General features: G+C 39.9%; 1 protein-coding gene across 4 annotated transcripts in view; it reads right to left on the minus strand.

Annotated features, from left to right (window-relative positions):
- The window catches only part of PTPRZ1 (protein tyrosine phosphatase receptor type Z1), a 301,694-nt gene that overhangs the window by 78,015 nt on the left and 203,372 nt on the right, over positions 1-20,307 (minus strand). For 3 of the 4 annotated variants that reach the window (XM_073652061.1, XM_073652060.1, XM_073652059.1), the window contains exons 12-13: positions 13,184-14,075; positions 10,682-11,353 (exon numbers count right to left, since the gene is read on the minus strand). In XM_073652061.1, coding sequence (XP_073508162.1) covers positions 10,682-11,353; positions 13,184-14,075 — 1,564 coding nt within the window. Of the gene's footprint in view, positions 1-10,681; positions 14,076-20,307 lie in introns of all 4 variants that reach the window. The other variant, XM_073652058.1, reaches the window with a different exon arrangement.

Raw genomic sequence — 20,307 nt, forward strand, 5'->3', positions numbered from 1 at the left:
TATCAAGTGTCCCTTCCTCTATGTCATATCCTTCGCCTAGGCAGTAGAGGCAAAGCTGCCCAACAGCACACCTGCACTGTGACTATGGGTTGCCGACTGACAAGAAATTCCAGGACAGTCCGTAAAAAAAATTGAAGGCGTCCGTGATTTTTCTGAAGCTGAGGAACTTTACACATATTATTATGATTGTAATTATCATCTTGTTACAGTTCACAGTGAAGGCAGATAATTTCTTCATATCAGAATTATGGGCTGTAGATGTGAATCACTTATGATCATAATGATTTATTATGGTTTTCCAATGTTTCCATAAAAATTATTGTCTGTCCATGATTTTTTAACAAGCTGTCCAGAAAAAATAAAAAGTCAAGTTGGCAACCCTGACTGTGACCATGCCACTGGTCTGAACTGTCAATCTTCAGGAGCACACCGTCACTGACAATCAAGAAGCACAGTAGCTCCTGAAGACCGAAGAAGAGAAATTCTCCAGTAAAATCATTATCAAAATCATTCCATTAAAAGCATGATCATACAAATAGTACACCGGTAGGGCTTCATCGGGTTAGAGACAGTCTGTTGTCTCTTAGGTTAGACTGGAGCATCAAAACAGCTAAAAATGTTCAATTACCACATTGGATCAGAGCGCAATATTGCACAGTGTCATATTGCCTTATTTTTTTAATCACAAATAATATGTGATTTTATGAATACTGTATCATAAAATACTATGTGATGTTATGTGACTATGAGCATGATTTTTAAATGTAGTATTATAATTCAATTTTTATTTTTTACATTCTGAAGTGAGACTCATATCATATCATATGAAGTAACCTACATATTAATTCACATTACTTTGCTGAGCACTTATCACATGCAATGAATTCTAATAGAAGATGGCACTGCTGCATATTGCGTTAGGTACGTTTCACTGGAGTCCCTGAACGATGCCTACAGACTGCTTGAGGAACTACAGGACAAGATTAATGCCATGTTCACACATCAGCGGTTGATGAGTATTTTCTATTAGTATTTATAAGCCAAAACCAGGAATAGGAGAAAGAAGGAAAAAGTATAATGGGAATACTTGTTCCTCTTCCACTTTTCTGACCCACTCCTGGGTTTGGCTGACAAATTCTAATGGAAAAAAATAATGAAATATTGATGTGTGAAAATTGCTAAAAGGATTGAAATTTCCCATACTACTACATATTAAAGAGGTTGTCCACTACTATTTAAAATTCCCCCAATGTATTTAAACTGTGAATATAAGTTTTTTTTGTAAATACCTTGCTTCTTCTTTATTGGTTGTGAGCGGCACTATCGCTGACCGCTCACAGGCATCACGTGACCCCCGGCTGCAGCCGGCTCCGGTATCCGCTGATGTCATGTCAAGTTCTGGTTGCAGCCATGCGTGACTTAGTGACGCATTCCTTGCTGATTGATTGGCTGTGGGTGGGGTTTCCCCACGCATCACAGCCCAGCATCCACCGCATGCTTTCCCAATGAATGCAGGAGAGGGAAAGTGCGCGGTGGATGCTGGGCTGTGACGCGTGGGGAAACCCCACCCACAGCCAATCAATCAGCAAGCAACGCATCACTGAGTCACGCCCGACTTGACGTGACATCAGCCGATCCCATAGCCGGCTGCAGCCGGGGTTCACTTGATGCCTGTGAGCAGTCAGCGATAGAGTCTTAACTTGTTGATGTTGCCATATGGATGTCATATGAATGGCATGTAGATGGAATATGGATGACAATATGGATGAAAATTGTCCATTTTTTCTACATGAAAAATGCACAATTTTTCATATGCTCGTCTAAACCAGGCATTACTAAATTTTGTACATTTTTGGCAAGTGTTGAGAGCCCCACTGCTGGGAGGAAATGAACTTTATTCCCCTCGGCAGCATTCAGTGTTCGGTCATGGAGGTGCCACCAGTGCGGGTTCAGTCACCACTCTGTGTATAGAGTGGCAGCTGTAACTGTGCCGCCTGCACTGACAGCCTGCCCTAATGCTGAGCTGCTGTCAGTCAGTGCCGGGGGCACGGTTACAGCCGCCATTCTCTATACACAGAGCGGTGACTGAACCCACGCCGTTGCCGCCCCCCGTGACTGAGACCTGAACGCTGCCAGAAGGAATGAAGTTAATTTTCTTCTGGCAGCGGGGCTCTCAGTGTGGGCGCCGGGCAGGTTCAGAATGCTATTAACCTGCAGATTAACCCCACATCTGCAGGTTAATAGCGTTTTTCATGTGACAGGTTTCCTTCAAGTATTAGTAAATGTAATAATTCATGTCCCCATTTATTTTTTTATAAATAAACATAAAGTGGATAATCCTTTTGTGTGTCTCAGTAACCCAATATCACGAATATTGAATTGGATTTTTCTGGAACATGTTCACTCTCAAAATACAGTGTTGAGCTTGATCATGTGATGTGTACATGGTGTAAAAGGTAAAACAACATGAATGCCCCATTGCTGCTAGTACCAGTAATTCTGATGCCATATTATGTTGTTTGTTTTGAATATACTAAGTAATATAGTATAAATCTATGAAGTAGCATAAGGGGTAACGTTTCTCCTTGTGGAGAGTGACATACTGGCTCTGGCATGCCAAGGTAAGGAGGTTTATTCGCAGTGCTATACTCCTCTGGGAAATTTAATATGCAAATTGCCTCTTCAGAGAGGAAGAGGACTTGAACTCTGTAGCACCAGCTGTTGGAAGTAGCAATCCTACAAGTCACAATCTGGGAAATTTACCCCCTTCACGCTGCAACCCTGTTTCGTTTTTTGCTCCCCTTCTTCCCAGCATCATAACTTTTTTATTTTTCCGTCAATATGGCCGTGTGAGGGGTAGTTTTTTGCGGGACAAGTTGTACTTTTGAATGACAACATTGGTTTTACCATGTAGTGTACTGAAAAACGGCAAAAAAAATCCAAGTGTGGTGACATTGCAAAAAAAAGTGCATTTCTAAAATTTTTTTTTTTCTTTTTTTTTTTTACCATGTTCACTAAATGCTAAAACAAACCTGCCATTATGATTCTCTAGGTCATTACGAGTTCGTAGATACCAAACATGTATAGGTTCTTTTTTATTTGAGTGGTAAAAAAAAATTATAAGTTTGTTAAAAAAAAAAAAAATGGTGCCATTTTCCGAGAACAATAGCGTCTCCATTTTTTGGGATCTTGGGCCGGGTGAGGGCCTATTTTTTGCGCGCCGAGCTGACATTTTTATTGATATAATTTTGGTGTAGATACAATCTTTTAAATCTCCTGTTATTCCATTTTATTGCGTTTTGATTTATTGTTTCGTTTACCTATTACTGATTAATTCTTTTTTATATTGGTAGATTGGGCGATTGTGAACGTGGCAATACCAAATATGTGTATATTTGATTTTTTATTGTTTTATTGTGAATGAGGCAAAAGGGGGTTGATTTAAACTTTTATATTATTTTTTTTAATATTTTGAAAAACATTTTTTTCTACTTTTTACTAGAAGCTACGATCTTCCGATCACCTGTGTTACACATAACCGGGCTTCAGCCCTGCTATATGTAACAAAAGTGCTCATCTGCTATGAATGACGACCGTTGGGTGGAGCCCATAGCAGATTGGCTATGACAACCACAGGGGTCTCCTGTGGACCCCGTGTTGTCGAGCCAACCCATCAGCGACCCACGATCATGGAATGGGGTCGCCGATGGCGGAGCTAATGACGCTGTTAGGGTTACATGACAGCTGTACAAATCAGCTGTCATGTGCCCGGATAGGTGCGGGCTCAGCGCCGGAGCCTGGACCAAAGGGAGAGACTCGAAATGCGCTGTACATGTACGGCGCATGTCATGAAGTGGTTAATATGCAAATTGCCTCTTCAGAGAGGAAGAGGACTTGAACTCTATAGCGCCACCTGTTGGAAGCAGCAATCCTACAAGCCACAATCGACTATTTAATGAGTTTTGCAATATGACTTAGGATAAAAACCAAAGCAGAATCTCAATTTGTACACACGATGTTTCGGGCTGTTGGCCCTCGTCAGTGCAAAGTATGAGAACTAATTTGGCTAGATGAGAGGCTCTGGACTGAGGTCTCAGGGGTAACGTTTTTCCTTGTGAAGAATGACATACTGGCTGTGGCATGCCAAGATAAGGAGGTTTATTCGCCGTGCAATGCTCCTCTGGGAAATTTAATATGCAAATTGCCTCTTTAGAGAAAAAGAGGACTTGAACTCTGTAGCGCCAGCTATTGGAAGTAGCAATCCTACAAGTCACAATCGACCCTTTAACGAGTTTTGCAATATGACTTAGGATAAAAGCCAAATCAGAATCTCAATTTGCAGACACAGGGTTTCGGGCTGTTGGCCCTCGTCAGTGCAAAGTATGAGAACTGATTTGGCTAGATGAGAGGCTCTGGACTGACTGAAATAGCATAAAAATCTAAGCTGAAGTTATATACCATGATACATATTCACAAACATATATTCCATTTAGCAAAGGCATCCAACATGTAGCAAGAATTTTAAGGGGTTTTCCAGTACTTTTATGTTGATGGCCTATCCTTAGGCTAGGGTCACACCAGATTATTTTCTCTCATTTAAGAGAATCGGGCAAATTATGCGAATCATTATCTGATCAGTGTTTGATCAGAGTGTGATCATAGTGTGATCTGATTCTCTCGGATGAGGGGAAGATGAAAAAAAAATGTCTCCATCTTCTCCATTCTCTAATTATGTGAAAATCGGATGGCACTCAGATGTCATTCGAGTGCAGTCTGATGGCTTCCACGGACTCATTGACTTGCATTGCCAAGTATGATTCGATATCGGATCCAACTCGGACATGATGCGATGTTTTCCTCGGACTGACTGGGTCCGAGGCAAAAATTGGACATGTGCACGACCCAATAGAATAACATTGGTCTGAGTGCGATCCCATGTTTTGTCAGATCAGACTTAGACCCATAATATGGTCATGTGCATGAGCACTTAGGATATGTCATCAATATCTGTTCGGTAAGGGTGTGTCAGCCGGCAGCTCGGCCGATCAGCTGTTTCCGGAAGCTGGATGTGATCAGTTGCAGAGCTGCACAGCACAGCTCTGTCAAATGCATTGTGGTCGCAACCGTGTACTGCACATCCACAGCTATTTGAATGAATAGGAATGGATCTGCAATACCCAACTGTGGCCACTATGCAGTTGACAGCTGTACTGTGCAGCTTCTCTAAGTCATCACATTTGGCTACCACCGGCACCATTAACAGCTGATCGGCGGGGTTATTGGACCCCCACCACTCCTAAGGATAGGCCATCAATATAAAAAGTACTGGAGAAATCCTTTAAAAGAATGAACTTGAAATTTCTCAAGTACTTATACAGTGAAGGAAATAATTATTTGATCCCTTGCTGTTTTTGCAATTTTTCCCACTGACAAAGGCATGAACAGACTTTAATTTTAAGGGTAGGTTAATTTTAACATTGAGAGATAGAATATCCCCCCCCAAAAACTCAAGAAAATCACATTGTGTAAATTAGATAAATTTATTTGCATTTTGCAGTGAGAAATAAGTATTTGATCCCCTGCAAACCATTATGCGTTCTGGCTCCTACAGACCAGTTAGATGCTCCTAATCAACTCGTTACCTGCATTAAAGACAGCTGTCTTGCACTTCTTACATAGTCACCTGTATATAAGACTTCTGTTCACAGACTCAATTAATCAGTCAGACTCTAACCTCTACAACATGGGCAAGACCAAAGAGCTTTCTAAGGATGTCAGGGACAAGATCATAAACCTGCACAAAGTTGGAATGGGCTACAAAACCATAAGTAAGACGCTGGGTGAGGAGACAATGATTGATGCAATAGTAAGAAAATGGAAGAAATACAAAATGACTGTCAATCGACATCGATCTGGAGCACCATGCAAAATCTCACCTCGTGGGGTATCCTTGATCATGAGGAAGGTGCGAGATCACCCTAAAACTACACGGGGAGAACTTGTTAATGATCTCAAGGCAGCTGGGACAACAGTCACCAAGAAAACCATTGGTAACACATTAAGCCTTAAAGGTGTAAAATCCTGCAGTGCCCGCAAAGTCCCCCTGCTCAAAAAGGCACATGTGCAGGCCCGTCTGAAGTTTGCCAATGAACACCTAGATGAGTCTGTGAGTTATTGGGAGAAGATGCTGTGGTAAGATGAGACAAAAATTGAGCTCTTTGGCATTAACTCAACTCGCCGTGTTTGGAGGAAGAGAAATGCTGCCTATGACCCAAAGAACACCATCCCCACTGTCAAGCATGGAGGTGGAAACATTATGTTTTGGGGGTGTTTCTCTGCTAACTAGGACTACTTCACCGCATCAGTGGGAGAATGGATGGAGCAATGTACCGTAAAATCCTGAGTGACAAACTCCTTCCCTCTGCCAGGACATTAAAAATGGGTCGTGGCTGGGTCTTCCAGCAAGACAATGACCCAAAACATACAGCCAAGGCAACAAAGGAGTCGCTCAAAAAGAAGCACATTAAGGTCATGGAGTGGCCTAGCCAGTCTCCAGACCTTAAACCCATAGAAAACTTATGGAGGGAGTTGAAGCTCCGAGTTGCCAAGCGAGAGCCTCAAAATCTTAATGATTTAGAGATGATCTGCAAAGAGTGGACCAAAATTCCTCCTGACATGTGCGCAAACCTCATCATCAACTACAAAAAACATCTGACTGCTGTGCTTGCCAACAAGGGATTTGCCACCAAGTATTAAGTGTTGTTTGCCAGGGGGATCAAATACTTATTTCTCACTGCAAAATGTAAATAAATTTATACAATGTGATTTTGATTTTTTTTTTATATTCTATCTCACAATGTTAAAATTAACCTACCCTTAAAATTATAGACTGTTCATGTCTTTGTCAGTGGGCAAACTTACGAAAACAGCAAGTGATCAAATAATTATTTCCTTCACTTTATAAGAATATGAAATAGTTGGGTTACTGGTCTTGGTAAAGCTTGATTCTGTTGTGTTTGCACATATAAATGAATCAGACATTATAATCTTCCTATTATTTGGTCTAGATGTGAGTAATGCATTAAGTAACATGTCACTTAGTGATGGTATCCTTTTCGGATCATGATGTATTGTGTTCCCTATTGAGTGCATGGTTTGTGTTACAAATTCTTGAAGGGATACTGACATCTAGTGGTGACAGAGCTGTATTACACAACTTAAGAAATTTGTATTTTCTTTAGACTTTTGTTTAAAACATGTGCATCCACACATTACAAACTCACAAAGCCCATTTACTGATTGCACTTGTCAGCTTTAGTGATAATTACTGTCTAATGGAGAAAGTTTTTGTTTTTTTAACAGCAATTAACAAAAATATACAAATTTACATTTTCTCTTGTAGTCCTGCTAGGTCTCCGAGTTATGATGTAAAGGCTAAGCGTCAAATAAGGAAAATTCTCAAAAGTATATACCGGTTTTAGTAAATATTTGTATTCTCAATGAAATAACATTTCTGTATCATGTTAGGTACGTCTGCGTTATGCTGTTCCTCTTGATCCTCCTACAATTCTATGTGACTGACAATTGGTTGTTACCATTCTCATAAGGCACAATCTGACATTGTCAGCAGTGATTGGACAGTGTCAGAGACACACCTCCAAATGAGAATACCCAGCTGTCAAATAAGTCAGACATTTGTAGGAGGAATAAGAGAGGAACGGCACAGCATAGAATTATACAATTATTTATCCAAATAGATATATCAGGAGAAATGACTAGTCCTCTTTATGAAAATCATCTTAATCATGGACTTTGAGGTTCCTTGAAGGCAGATTTGGGAAACAATGCTGTAGGTTATTGACTGCCTAAAGGTCTGTTTACACGGCCCGGCGGAGCTAAACAACCGGCCAGTCCTTAAACATTTACCAATCAGTGGATGTTTAATATCCTGCTTACACAGGTAGACTACAGTAACTAATGTGCACTGAACGTTCTGTAGTAGATTGTTCAGTGCACATAAGCTGCCATAGTTCTATGCAACGCGAGGAGAGTCCTGTTTACACATGACGATGCACTGCCGAGAACAATGCACAAAAAAATAGTTTCACCCAACGAACAAGCATTTTGCTGATTCACTGGGTGAACAGCAGATGGTTTACATTGAAATATTATCGTAAATGAGCTTTGTTAATGCTCATTTACAATCATTTTTCAGTTAATGCAGCTTGAGTGATTGTGTAATCTCAATGGAACTACACATAATTCAGCAATAGAATCCAAATGATCAAAGTGTAAGCGAAAATAATAGTTTAATAGTATTAGTCTTCTCTTATGGGCCAAAAAGACCTATTGGGCACCCTAGACTCCAGGGTGAGGGTGTTATTGCAACACCTGCACCCACTACTGTTATACCCCTCTCAATTAGTCCAAGTGTATTCATTCTCTACCTACCCAGCCTGTCTGACAGCTGCAGCTTGTACTAAGCAGTGGGAAATATCAAAGTGATGGGGAGATGGAGCTTAAACGTTGAAAAAAACAACAACTTTGCAGCCATTTTGATATAGATTTTAAAGAAGTATAACAGCCTCACCAGGTCTAATAAATTTATCTAATAATATAAACAGTTTGCATTGTGAAATCTGGTAACAGATCTGCTTTCAGATCACATTCCTAATTTTTTATGAAAAGATGTAAAATGACGCCCTGTTCTATCTTTTATCATTATTTATCCCTTCAAAAAAGTGGCACCATTCGGCATTTAAGAAACGAGTCTGCCTTTAGCAGGCAAATACTAACTATTTATCTTTAGGCGATCTAGAGGAAGACATGAATGAATCTGAAATCTCATTAATATTTGGATAATAAGCTTGCAGGGGTCATTCTGATAACAGACACATTAAAAATATACCTCTTTCCTCAGTTGGTCTACCATAGGAAAGAAACAAAATGAACAACGTAAAGATAAGCTTGTGAAGAAAATGCAATAGTATAAAAAAAAAAGAATGCTTCTATGGTATCAGGCAAGCTGCTAAAAGCTAGAAAAATAGAAAGGTCACTCACATAGTTTAGGAACCTAGCAGTCACTGTTTCATCCCTAACTTGTATAAACAATCATAAACTTGGACTACATGTAGATTAAATAAGAATCTGATGAGAAATCTTCCTAGAATCTAGTTACTCATCTCTAATTGAATCTCTCGCCTATATTCAGGTGTGGGTTATAGTTAGGCAACACAGTCCTATTGTCTACAATTTCCAGTAAATACTCAAAATCTAGGTTTTTACAGTAGTGATATGCAAAGTCATAGATAAGGAGTTCTGGTTTACCGAAAATTTATGGGTCTTTCCCTTAAAGGATTACTCCCATCTTCATAAATGGGTATTGTCGCATAGTGCTTGTAAATACAAGCAATTTTGCATTTACTGTCTATTAAAATTTTTAGCTGTTCTTAGAGATATTAACACTTCTGTTAAGCTTGCAGCTCATTGCCTTGGAGGCCAACTTTTGCTGATGGACGGTAGAACATTAGCAGTGCTTACAAGCTCTTTTTTATTGAGTTTGAAAGCACCACTTTGAAGCTGGCAAGTATCACTGGAGTGCGCTACCTCCTAATGCTAGCCAGCTTTAAGGCAGTGCTGATAAGCAAGATAGCAGCAGCAGTGAGAAAAGTGTTAATATCTCAAGAACCAAAAATTTTAATAAGTAGTAAATTGCAAAATTGCTTGTATTTATCAGCAATATCCAAAAATACATATTTATTAAGATGGGAATAATCCTTCAAGTGAATATGGCTATAGTTAAGTCTTAGGATATTTTGTATACATATTTCAGAAGTCAATACCAAGTCCGTATTTTTGCTGTCATGGTTGATTGCTGTTCAATAAAAAAAATATAATATATTGCCAGATGCTCTCCAAGCAGTTGGATGACACCTTTAAAATGTTCTATAATTCTGTATATTAAGAGAAAGAAGTACAATTTTAGGTGTAATTAAACACCGATGACAATGCTGAGTTTTGGCCATAATTACCTATTTTCTGTTTGGTACATAATCCACAGTAAGAGGGAACAAACCATCTTTTTTTAAACCTTGTTGCAGAGAAACCATTATTTGATCAGTACATGCTGCATGCATTCATTCATATGTAACAATTGGTTGCATGGTTGTTACATTAGTTAACGCATTTATTTGATTAGGTTCCAAAAGCAAAGGAAAGCAAAGCAAGAGAACACACAAAAGGTAGCAGAGGCTAGTGCACCCATAACCAAATGATTAAAAGAAGCGCAAGCTATGTTAGGAATCATCATAGTGGCTCAAGTTTAATATTACTGTTTATTTTAAGACATCAGTTACATTTCAAAAAGTACTAACTAACTCAAAACAATACTGTATCTAAAACCCTGCAGACCTCCCGAAAAGATAGGCAAACTCATCATGGACAAGTCTACACTGCTGGCTTGAAAAAAAATGTTACCTTTTAGTTAACTGACTGATTCTATAAATTTGGTAACATGAAATCTGCCATTTATTCCTTCCACACACTCATTTTTCTAATCTCAATAACACTGTTTCATACTACATTATAGATCAGAATATTGCCGATGTTTCACGAAACATAGAATAATAATTTCATATCGTAAGAGGCAATATTGAATCCAGCTGTATGCTCCACCACTAACCTGCCTCAGATTCGTTGACTACTGTTGAACGATCAATACTTATAGATGGTGGTGATGTCATTTCTGATCCAGGAGTTAAATCTGCTTTACCTGGTTCAACTGCAACCTCAAAGTCTTTGTCTCTGTCATTAAGGTCTGAAAAATTAAAATCTGTAGAAGTCTCGTTATCACTAAGACTATCTGAGGTACTTTGACCAGATCCACTTTCTTCATCGCTAGTCAGTACTGCCCAAGAACTTGACTCAGATGTATTTTCCAGGGCAGCATTATCAGTCTGAATATGCGTTTCCAGAACAGCTGGGTCACTGTGTGTCTTCAGGTCAACACTTGGAGGTGTTGAATGGCTAGTTTCTTCCATGTAATGGCTTGTTGGGTTGTTGGATGCAGCTGCAGATAGTGTGCTTCCTTCTTCAGGCGTTTCCGTGGCTTCAGTTGTACTTATATCACTCTTCTCCATCTCGCCGTACACATAACTACTAGTATCAGCTACCGCATTCTCTTGGGGTTCTGTAGGTGGCGTGGAATCTGTTCTAGCTACAAGATAGCCATCATCCACCACAGAAGAGCCCGTTTTGGTATAAGTGCTGACAGTAGATAACACATCTGTTGTAGTTTGAGATGTAGCTGTTAACATTGATAATGTGCTAGGACTCTCACTGTTTGGAGAATCAGCTGTAACAGAAACATACACATTTGGTAAAATAACAGGATGATGAACAGACTCTTTAGCTTTTCTTTCAACAGCAGAGGTGGGTAACACACTGCCTTTAGCATACTGTGATGACACAACATGCGTAGGGTAAGCATATGGTGGTGTATGGACATACAAGGTAGTGTCTTGCGGTAACATACTAGAAGGCAACAATGGAGTGGAAACTATCTGCGACATTGCAGAGTCATTAGCAGGTATAATATTTAAAGGCTTAACAGTTATCTCTTTACCATCTGACTGTGATACATTTACAACAGAATTTACATTCGAGAACAAAGGAGGTGTAACAACATTCTCATGCAAGACGGACATAGTTTGCTGGGAATATGCAGGCTGAACTGAACTTGGAGACAAAAAAATACCAACAGGAGGAACATATGTAGAATGCAACAAAGACTCAGCAGTAGCACCGACAGAAGGCAGCAGCACAGAGCCAGTGTTAGAGCCTAGGTGATAGGAACTGGATGTTTCATTCAACTCTCCAACACTGGGTATAGCTGAAGCAATGCTAGTATTAGGCAACTGCAAAACAGTCTGCATCATCGCTTCGTTAATGTTTTTTTCTGGTATCTCATGAAAGACATCCTGAGTTGGCAAAAGTAGCATATCAGTAAAAGCAGAGACAGTTTTTGAGGCTGCAGCAAGCGGAGCTTTAAGCAATATATCACCAGAGGTCGTGGATACAGCAGTCAATGCCTGGACAGGTAGCAGATTTTCTGACATTGGGTTAATATCAGCATCAAAATTGCTAGTAGTGGGTAGAGACACTGGATTGATTGCAGGTGAAAACTTAGGTTCCCTTATTACATTGGATGAAGAAATACCTGCCATCACTTGATGTTCTGTATGTAAAGCTACTTCACCAATAGAAGAGGTAAACTGTGGTCCAGTATCAAAGTCATCTACTATGGGACCTAGAGTAATTGTCTGGCTTTGATTTAGCTCAGGTATGGTGTATTTTACCAGAGCTACTGCAGAAGTTGAGGACTTAGTAACATTAACACGTTTTAAATCATCTATCCCATTCAGAAAATGCCCACTACCAGAAAATGTATCTGAATTATCCCCTTCACTAAAAATGGTGTGTGTAGGCTGGAGTAAAACATCCCCTTGTGATATTACAGTACTTGGTTTAAGCAGTAGTTCCCCGCTAGGCATTGCAGTTAAGGTACCCTGGTGAAATATGCCAACAGAATCATGCACAGAGGCTGATGAGTCAGAGGAAACAGCAAAGGGTTCTGTGGAAGCCAAATTATTAGAAAAAGGATAGGCAAGTTCAGACACCGTGGAAAGTGCATGCATCTTTAAATCAGTGCTTGAAGGTTCAAGTCGAGAACTCAATTGAATATTATTAAAGGTGTCATCCTCATGGCCATGTGTTAGCATCTCAGAAGCAGCATGAGCAGTCTGATGTGATTTTACATCAGAAGAATATGTTTGGCTTGGCTGACCTAATGCATTGGTTTCAGGCAAGCCCAAAGAAACATGCAAAGAAGGGGTGACAGTGGCAACAGTCTGCGTGACTTGTGAGAACATTTCTGAATCTGCATGATGACGAAACACTTGTCTACTGGAGGAAGTGGAGGAAAGTGTAAGCAAAGGAATGCCATCATAGGAAGACAGGGAAGGTTCAAATGACACATCAACATTGGGAAATACAGGTGTGGCATGCAGGATCTGACCAACATTTGAAGTAGCAGGGGTAGCTTTCAGGAGCTGCGTGGCAGACAACAAAGGAGTAACTAGAGGAACAACTTCACTAGTGTATGAGGGTTGAAGAGGTATCTCACCATTTGATACTGGTTGAGTTGTCTGAGAGAGTACCTCAGTCGCAGAAGAAGCAGAGCCATGTTGTTCAAGGATTGGAGAGACAGGCTGTAATGTTTCCTGAGGGGGGAAAGATGTTGAAATGTAGGGCTGTTCCAATTCTGGAAGCAAAGTTGATGGGAGCAGCCCTGCACCCCCGGGAGATGATGAAGATATAACTTCAGTATTGACCACACGCCTCATCTCTTCTGTAAAAACATTGGGTTGAGAAGTAACATTCAATGCACTGAGTATCTCATCGACTGCTAGGTTTATAAATTCATTATCAGTGTCAGGGGATATATCTTCACTAGTACTTGATTGTGGAGATTGTGAAGAAATGTTATCTCCCTGAGTAGTTTTTAGCGGAGTGACCATCGAAGTAAAGGTAGCTGAAGTTGTGAAGGAGGTATCATTATCACTGGACTGAGATCTTTCAGTCGGCATCAAGATCATCCTCTTCCAACTAGTGGCGGTCACTGGAAATTCATTAATAGCATTGGTGTGACTATTATTTTCAGCAGGCGGTTTGGTGCTGTCGGAGACATTTAGCATCCATAATTCAACCTTACTTTGCAGCTCTTTAGTTTTGTAGACTTCTTCACTTTGTTTAGAGGTTTTCACCATGTAGGCTTCAAGAGATGTAACAGATGGTTTCACTGTAGACTGCAAGGTAGGATACAACAAATTTTTAAGTCGATCAGGCTGCCTGTGCAGTTGATCCTTCCATGTTTCTGGTGTTGATTTGTAAGGCTGAGAGCCCAGCTCTTCTGTATACTCAGATGTTGTTGCTTGAGCTTCTTGTCCATGTATTTGGTTTTTAGTGCTTACAGTGCTCGTTGGTATTGGAAACATGTTTTCATCTTCTTCACTTTCCTGTAGAAAATAGAAGCAACTGCTCAAAAGTGATCTTTATTTTATAAAGAATGCAATTACTTTATATAAAACCTTACAAGTAGCATTATTACATTAACAACCTAAATAAAAAAACAGTCGATACTGCAATGGATTTGTTATGAATACCTGCAATTATAAGCAAGACAATATATGCAAGCTACTATAAGTAATCTTCGCATGATTTATACTTTCCTAATAAAGGATCTTGGCTTATTTAGCACATATGCACCATAAAGCTATGTACTTTCGGAGAAACTACCACACCTATCCACAAAAAGGTACATAATAGTCTGTACTTATTCTAAATACTTTATTCAGTCATATAGTAATTTAAAACCAACAAGAACAAAGGGGGATACAATTTCACAAACAGACAACACACTAAAGGTGGGGGGATGGATACTGGAATTATGAGAGATATTGGCAAAAAGACAAGAGTAATAAAGTTATATAGACTAAGTTATAAAAGTAAGCAAGATTTGAACAATGAGTGACAACCCAGTTAACCACAAATATGAAAGAGTCAATATAGGTAATAAACATATATGTAAATACATATAAACTGGTGTATAACAATAAGAACCAAACAATTATAATGAAAAAAAGTGAATTATTGCAATAAATAATATATAAATATATATTATAGGGATTTTACTCTCCCTGGCAGCAGTTTAGGTATACGCACATGCACAGAGTGTCTGGATCACACAGGAAGGTTTAATAAAAGTCAATGACATTTCCAGCATAAGGAAAAAAAACAGCCTTTCTCCAGCACAAAAGGTATAACAGAAAAACGAATACAGTTCTTTTCGAAGGCACATTTATCAGTGCGGAGTCTCTCAAACTAACTACAGTCAATAGTCTGTGGCTGAGACTAACCAGCAGTAAAGGTCTTTTCACCTCCACATACAGATTGGTTCTGAGGCGACTCAGCTACCTTTTAAATGAGCTGCAAAGTCTGGATTAGAGCAATGTGAATGATCAGTCCCATCCAGCTCTTCTGATCGTTCCTGAAACCCGGTCACATAAACCTGGGTGCATTAAAAACCCTCTCAGCAACTACTTTGCTGGAGCCTTCCCTCCAGGATTCACATCACTGGGGCTAGCCACCTTGGTGACTCATATCTCCATCCAGGACCTGTCCAGGTGCATCCCTACATAATATAATGTATATATACAATATAAATGCATAAACAGTGGGGAAAATAAGTATTTGATGCACTGCCGATTTTGCAAGTTTTCCCACCTACAAAAAATGGAGAGGTCTTTAATTTTTATCGTAGGTACACTTTAACTGTGAGACAGAATCTAAAAATAAAAAATAGAAATTACATTGTATGATTTTTAAATAATTAAATTTCATTTTATTGCATGAAATAAGTATTTGCTCACCTACCAACCAGCAAGAATTCTGGCTCTCACAGACCTGTTAGTTTTTCTTTATAGGTAGGAAAACTTGAAAAATCAGTAGTGTATCAAATATTTATTTTCCCCACTGTAACTACTTCAGCCAATCACTGGGTTCAGCTGTTTATGCCATTTACCAAGGCATGACTGCTAAGCTTAATCATTGGCTGCAGCAGTGATGTGTGCGGCAGCCGTGACATCACCTCCACAACCTGTAAGCAAAGACCGGAGCAGCAGCAGAGAGGCATTTCTCAACCCAGGAAGGATATAAGTAACTCTGATTAACCTGACGGAACTGGAGAGGATCTGCAAGTAGGAATGGCAGAGGATCCCCAAATCCAGGTGTGAAAATCTTGTTGCATTATTCCCAAGAAGACTCATGGCTGTACTAGCTCAAAAGGGTGCTTCTACTCAATACTGAGCAATGGGTCTGAATACTTATGACCATGTGATATTTCAGTTTTTCTTTTTTAATAAATCTGCAAAAATTTCTACATTTCTGTTTTTTTCAGTCAAGATGGGGTGCAGAGTGTACTTTAATGAGAAAAAAATGAACTTTTTAGAATTTACCAAATGGCTTCAATGAAACAATGAGTGAAAAATTGAAAGGGGTCTGAATACTTTACGTACTGTATATACACTCACAGACCTGTTAGTTTTTCTTTAAGAAGCCCTCCTACTTTGCACCCATTACCTGTATTAATTGGTCTTGTTTGAAATCGCAACGTGTACAAAAGACATCTGTCCACACACTCAATCAATCACACTCCAACCACTCCACTATTGCCAAGACCAAAGAGCTGTCTAAGGACACCAGAGACAAAATTGTAGACCTGCACAAGGCTGGGATGGGCTACAGGACAATTCAAGAAGCTTGCTGAGAAGGCAACAACTGTTGGCACAATTATTAGAAAATGGAAGAAACACAGGATGACTGTCAATCTTCCTTAGTCTGGAGCTCCATGCAAGATCTCGTCTTGTGGGGTGAGGATGATTCTGAGAAAGGTCAGGAATTGGCCCAGAACTACACGGGAGGACCTGGTCAATGACTTGAAGAAAGCTGGGACCACAGTCTCAGACATTATTGTTAGTAACACCCTATGTCATCATGGATTAAAATCCTGCAGGGCACGTAAGGTCCACCTGCTCACGCCAGCACATGTCCAGGCCCATTTGAAGTTTGCCAATGACCATCTGGATGATCCAGAGGAGGCATTGGAGAAGGTAATGTGGTCAGATAAGACCAAAACAGAACTTTTTGGTATCAACTCCACTAGCCGTGTTTGGAAGAAGATAAATGAGCACAACTCCAAGAACACCATCCCAAATGTTATGCATGGTGGGGCAAACATCATACTTTGGGGGTAATTTTCTGTAAAGGGGACAGGACAACTGAACATTATTGAAGAGAGGATGGATGGGGTCATGTATCGTGAGATTTTGGCCAACAACTTCCTTCCCTCAGTAAGAGCATTGAAGATGGTTCGTGGCTAGGTCTTCCAGCATCACAATGACTCAAAACACACAGCCAGGACAACAAAGGAGTGGCTCCATTAGAAGCATTTTAGCATCCTGGAATGGCCTAGCCAGTCTCCAGACTTGAACCCAATAGAAAATTTTTGGAGAGAACTGAAACTCAATGTTGCCCAGAGACAGTCCCGAAACCTGAAAGATCTGGAGAAGATCTGTATGGAGGAGTGGGCCAAAATCCCTGCTGCAGTGTGTGCAAATTTGGTCAAGAGCTACAGGAATCGTCTGACCTCTGTAATTGCAAACAAAGGTTTCAATATTATTAAATATTACTTTCTGTTTTTCTATTGTATCAAATACTTAATTCATGCAATAAAATACAAATTAATTATGTAAAAATCATAGAATGTGATTTTCTGGATTTTTTTTTAGATTCTGTCTCTCACAGTTGAAGTGTACCTATGATAAAAATTACAGACATTGGCCCTGCCAGGCTGTTCCTCCATATCTTAACATCGGTAAAATGTTTAATAGCCTCGTACTGGAAGAAAAGATCAGCTCCCTCAATGAAAAAACTCAGGATGAAGATTAACCCTAGAACGCATACCTGGGGCCTCGCAGGCCCGCCCTGTTAATGGTTTTCTATTTTCTGCAAGATTACTTTAGTTAGAATTTTGAAACTCTAGGTATTCCTCAGGTATATAGTTGTTTGTCATTTTTGTTTGAGTTATTCCATGTTATTTGCACACGGGCCTAAAAGGCTCCAGGTACGTGAAAAAGTAGATTTTTATGGTCATGCGCTCTAGGGTTAAAGAAACGAGATGTATGGAGAATCTTACAGCCTGTATTAATAATCAACTTGAGTTGTTCAATTGCATCTGGGATCCATGGGATGACTATGTAACCAAGCTAACCAACTGATTATACGTGCCTTCTTTATTTCTCTCGCTCTCTATCTTTTCCCCTATCTCCTCCCCGCACCCTACCCATCCTTAGATGATACATAGGATGTCTGACCTAATTCTAGGAAGAATAGCAGTGTTGAGCACTGCACCACTAGAAGAAGCATCTAAAATGTTTTACTTATTTTTTTTATAACTATTCATGTGATAATGTTGTTATTTATATGAGAAAAAGGAAAATCTTTCAAAATAAACAGTTAAAAAATAAATAAATTACTGACATCTTCATTCTTTGTAGATGGGAAAACTTGCAAAATTGGCAGTGTATCAAATACTTATTTTCCCCACTGTATACCTTTGGCCTGGGAAAACTCAAAGTCCCATGGCTTCCAATAGCAACTGTAAGCTGATGACATTCAAATGCACTTCTCTGGCCCAGATATAGTTTATTTGCCATCCAGAATCCCAGAGTATTTATCTACTACATCCTTCTTCTCATCACGCATTCTAAAACTCAATGTGGACAAAACCAAAAACTCATTATCTGTCCTCCATGTCATTCAACACCCTCACCAGACCTATCCATCACAGTAAATTACATCACTCTTTCCCATGTCTCACAAGTCCATTGCCTGAGTGTAACCCTTGACTACTCTGTCCTTCAAAGCACATCCAAGCCCATACCGTCTCTCACTGCCTTGAGCTCAAAAACATTTCCAGAATCCACCTCTTCCTCATCTTCAAGTCAACAAAAATGTTAGTACATGTTCTCATCGTCTCCTACAACACCCTCCTCTAGGGCCTTCCATTTCAACACTGAAACCCCTCTAATCTATTCAAAATGACATTGCCTGATTAATCCACTTCTACTCTTGCAGCTCCTCCACCTCTGCCCTTTGTCAATCCTTTAACTGGCTTCCGATTACCCAGAAAATTAAGTTTAGAATACTAACAATGACATACAAGGCTGTCAATACCTCCACAAATGTAAAATCTAGTATTCACACAACGTTCTTCTTTCCTCTGTCCTCGTAAGTTCCCCACACAACTGTCTGCAAGATTTCTCCAGAGCAGCCTCCCATACTCTGGAACTCACTACCTCAACACAGGAGATTGTCTTCCATGAAGCCTTCAGATGCAACTGAAAAATTAATCTCTTCAGGAAAGTCTACAGCCTACCATAACCTTGATTTACCTTATTACCATCGGAGCTTTTCCAACCCCCTGACCTATTGACTCCGTCCCCAATACCTGGTAGATTGTAAGCATGTGAGGGCAAACCACTCTCATCCTTTGTACTAGTCTATCACTGTTAGCTTGTTTATTGTACTTGCTTGAATTTTATACAGTACAGACCAAAAGTTTGGACACACTTTCTCATTTAAAGATTTTTCTGCATTTTCATGACTTTGAAAATTGTACATTCACACTGAAGGCATCAAAACTATGAATTACCACATGTGGAATTATATACTTAACAAAAAAGTGTGAAACAACAGAAAATATGTCTTATATTCTAGGTTCTTCAAAGTAGCCACCTTTTGCTTTGATGACTGCTTTGCACACTCTTGATGAGCTTCAAGAGGTAGTCACCGGTAATGGTTTTCACTTCACAGGTGTGCACTGTCAGGTTTAATAAGTGGGATTTCTTGCCTTATAAATGGGGTTGGGACCATCAGTTGTGTTGTGCAGAAGTCAGGTGGATACACAGCTGATAGTCCTACTGAATAGACTGTTAGAATTTGTATTATGGCAAGAAAAAAGCAGCTAAGTAAAGAAAAATGAGTGGCCATCATTACTTTAAGAAATGAAGGTCAGTCAGTCCGAAAAATTGGGAAAACTTTGAAAGTGTCCCCAAGTGCAGTTGCAAAAACCATCAAGCGCTACCAAGAAACTGGCTCACATGAGGACCGCCCCAGGAAAGGAAGACCAAGAGTCACCTCTGCTTCTGAGGATAAGTTTATCCGAGTCACCAGCCTCAGAAATCGCAGGTTAACAGCAGCTCAGATTAGACACCAGGTCAATGCCACACAGAGTTCTAGCAGCAGACACATCTCTTCAACAACTGTTAAGAGGAGACTTTGTGCAGCAGGCCTTTATGGTAAAATAGCTGCTAGGAAACCACTGCTAAGGACAGGCAACAAGCAGAAGAGACTTGTTTGGGCTAAAGAACACAAGGAATGGACATTAGACCAGTGGAAATCTGTGCTTTGGTATGAGGAGTCCAAATTTGAGATCTTTGGTTCCAACCACCGTGTCTTTGTGCGACGCAGAAAAGGTGAATGGATGGACTCTACATGCCTGGTTCAGACCGTGAAGCATGGAGGAGGAGGTGTGATTGTGTGGGGGTGCTTTGCTGGTGACACTGTTGGGGATTTATTCAAAATTGAAGGCATGAACCAGCATGGCTACCACAGCATCTTGCAGCGGCA

Source organism: Phyllobates terribilis, unplaced genomic scaffold (assembly GCF_046119375.1).
Source record: "Phyllobates terribilis strain yellow unplaced genomic scaffold, ASM4611937v1 Scaffold_11__3_contigs__length_659146591, whole genome shotgun sequence".
Lineage (NCBI taxonomy): Eukaryota > Metazoa > Chordata > Amphibia > Anura > Dendrobatidae > Phyllobates > Phyllobates terribilis.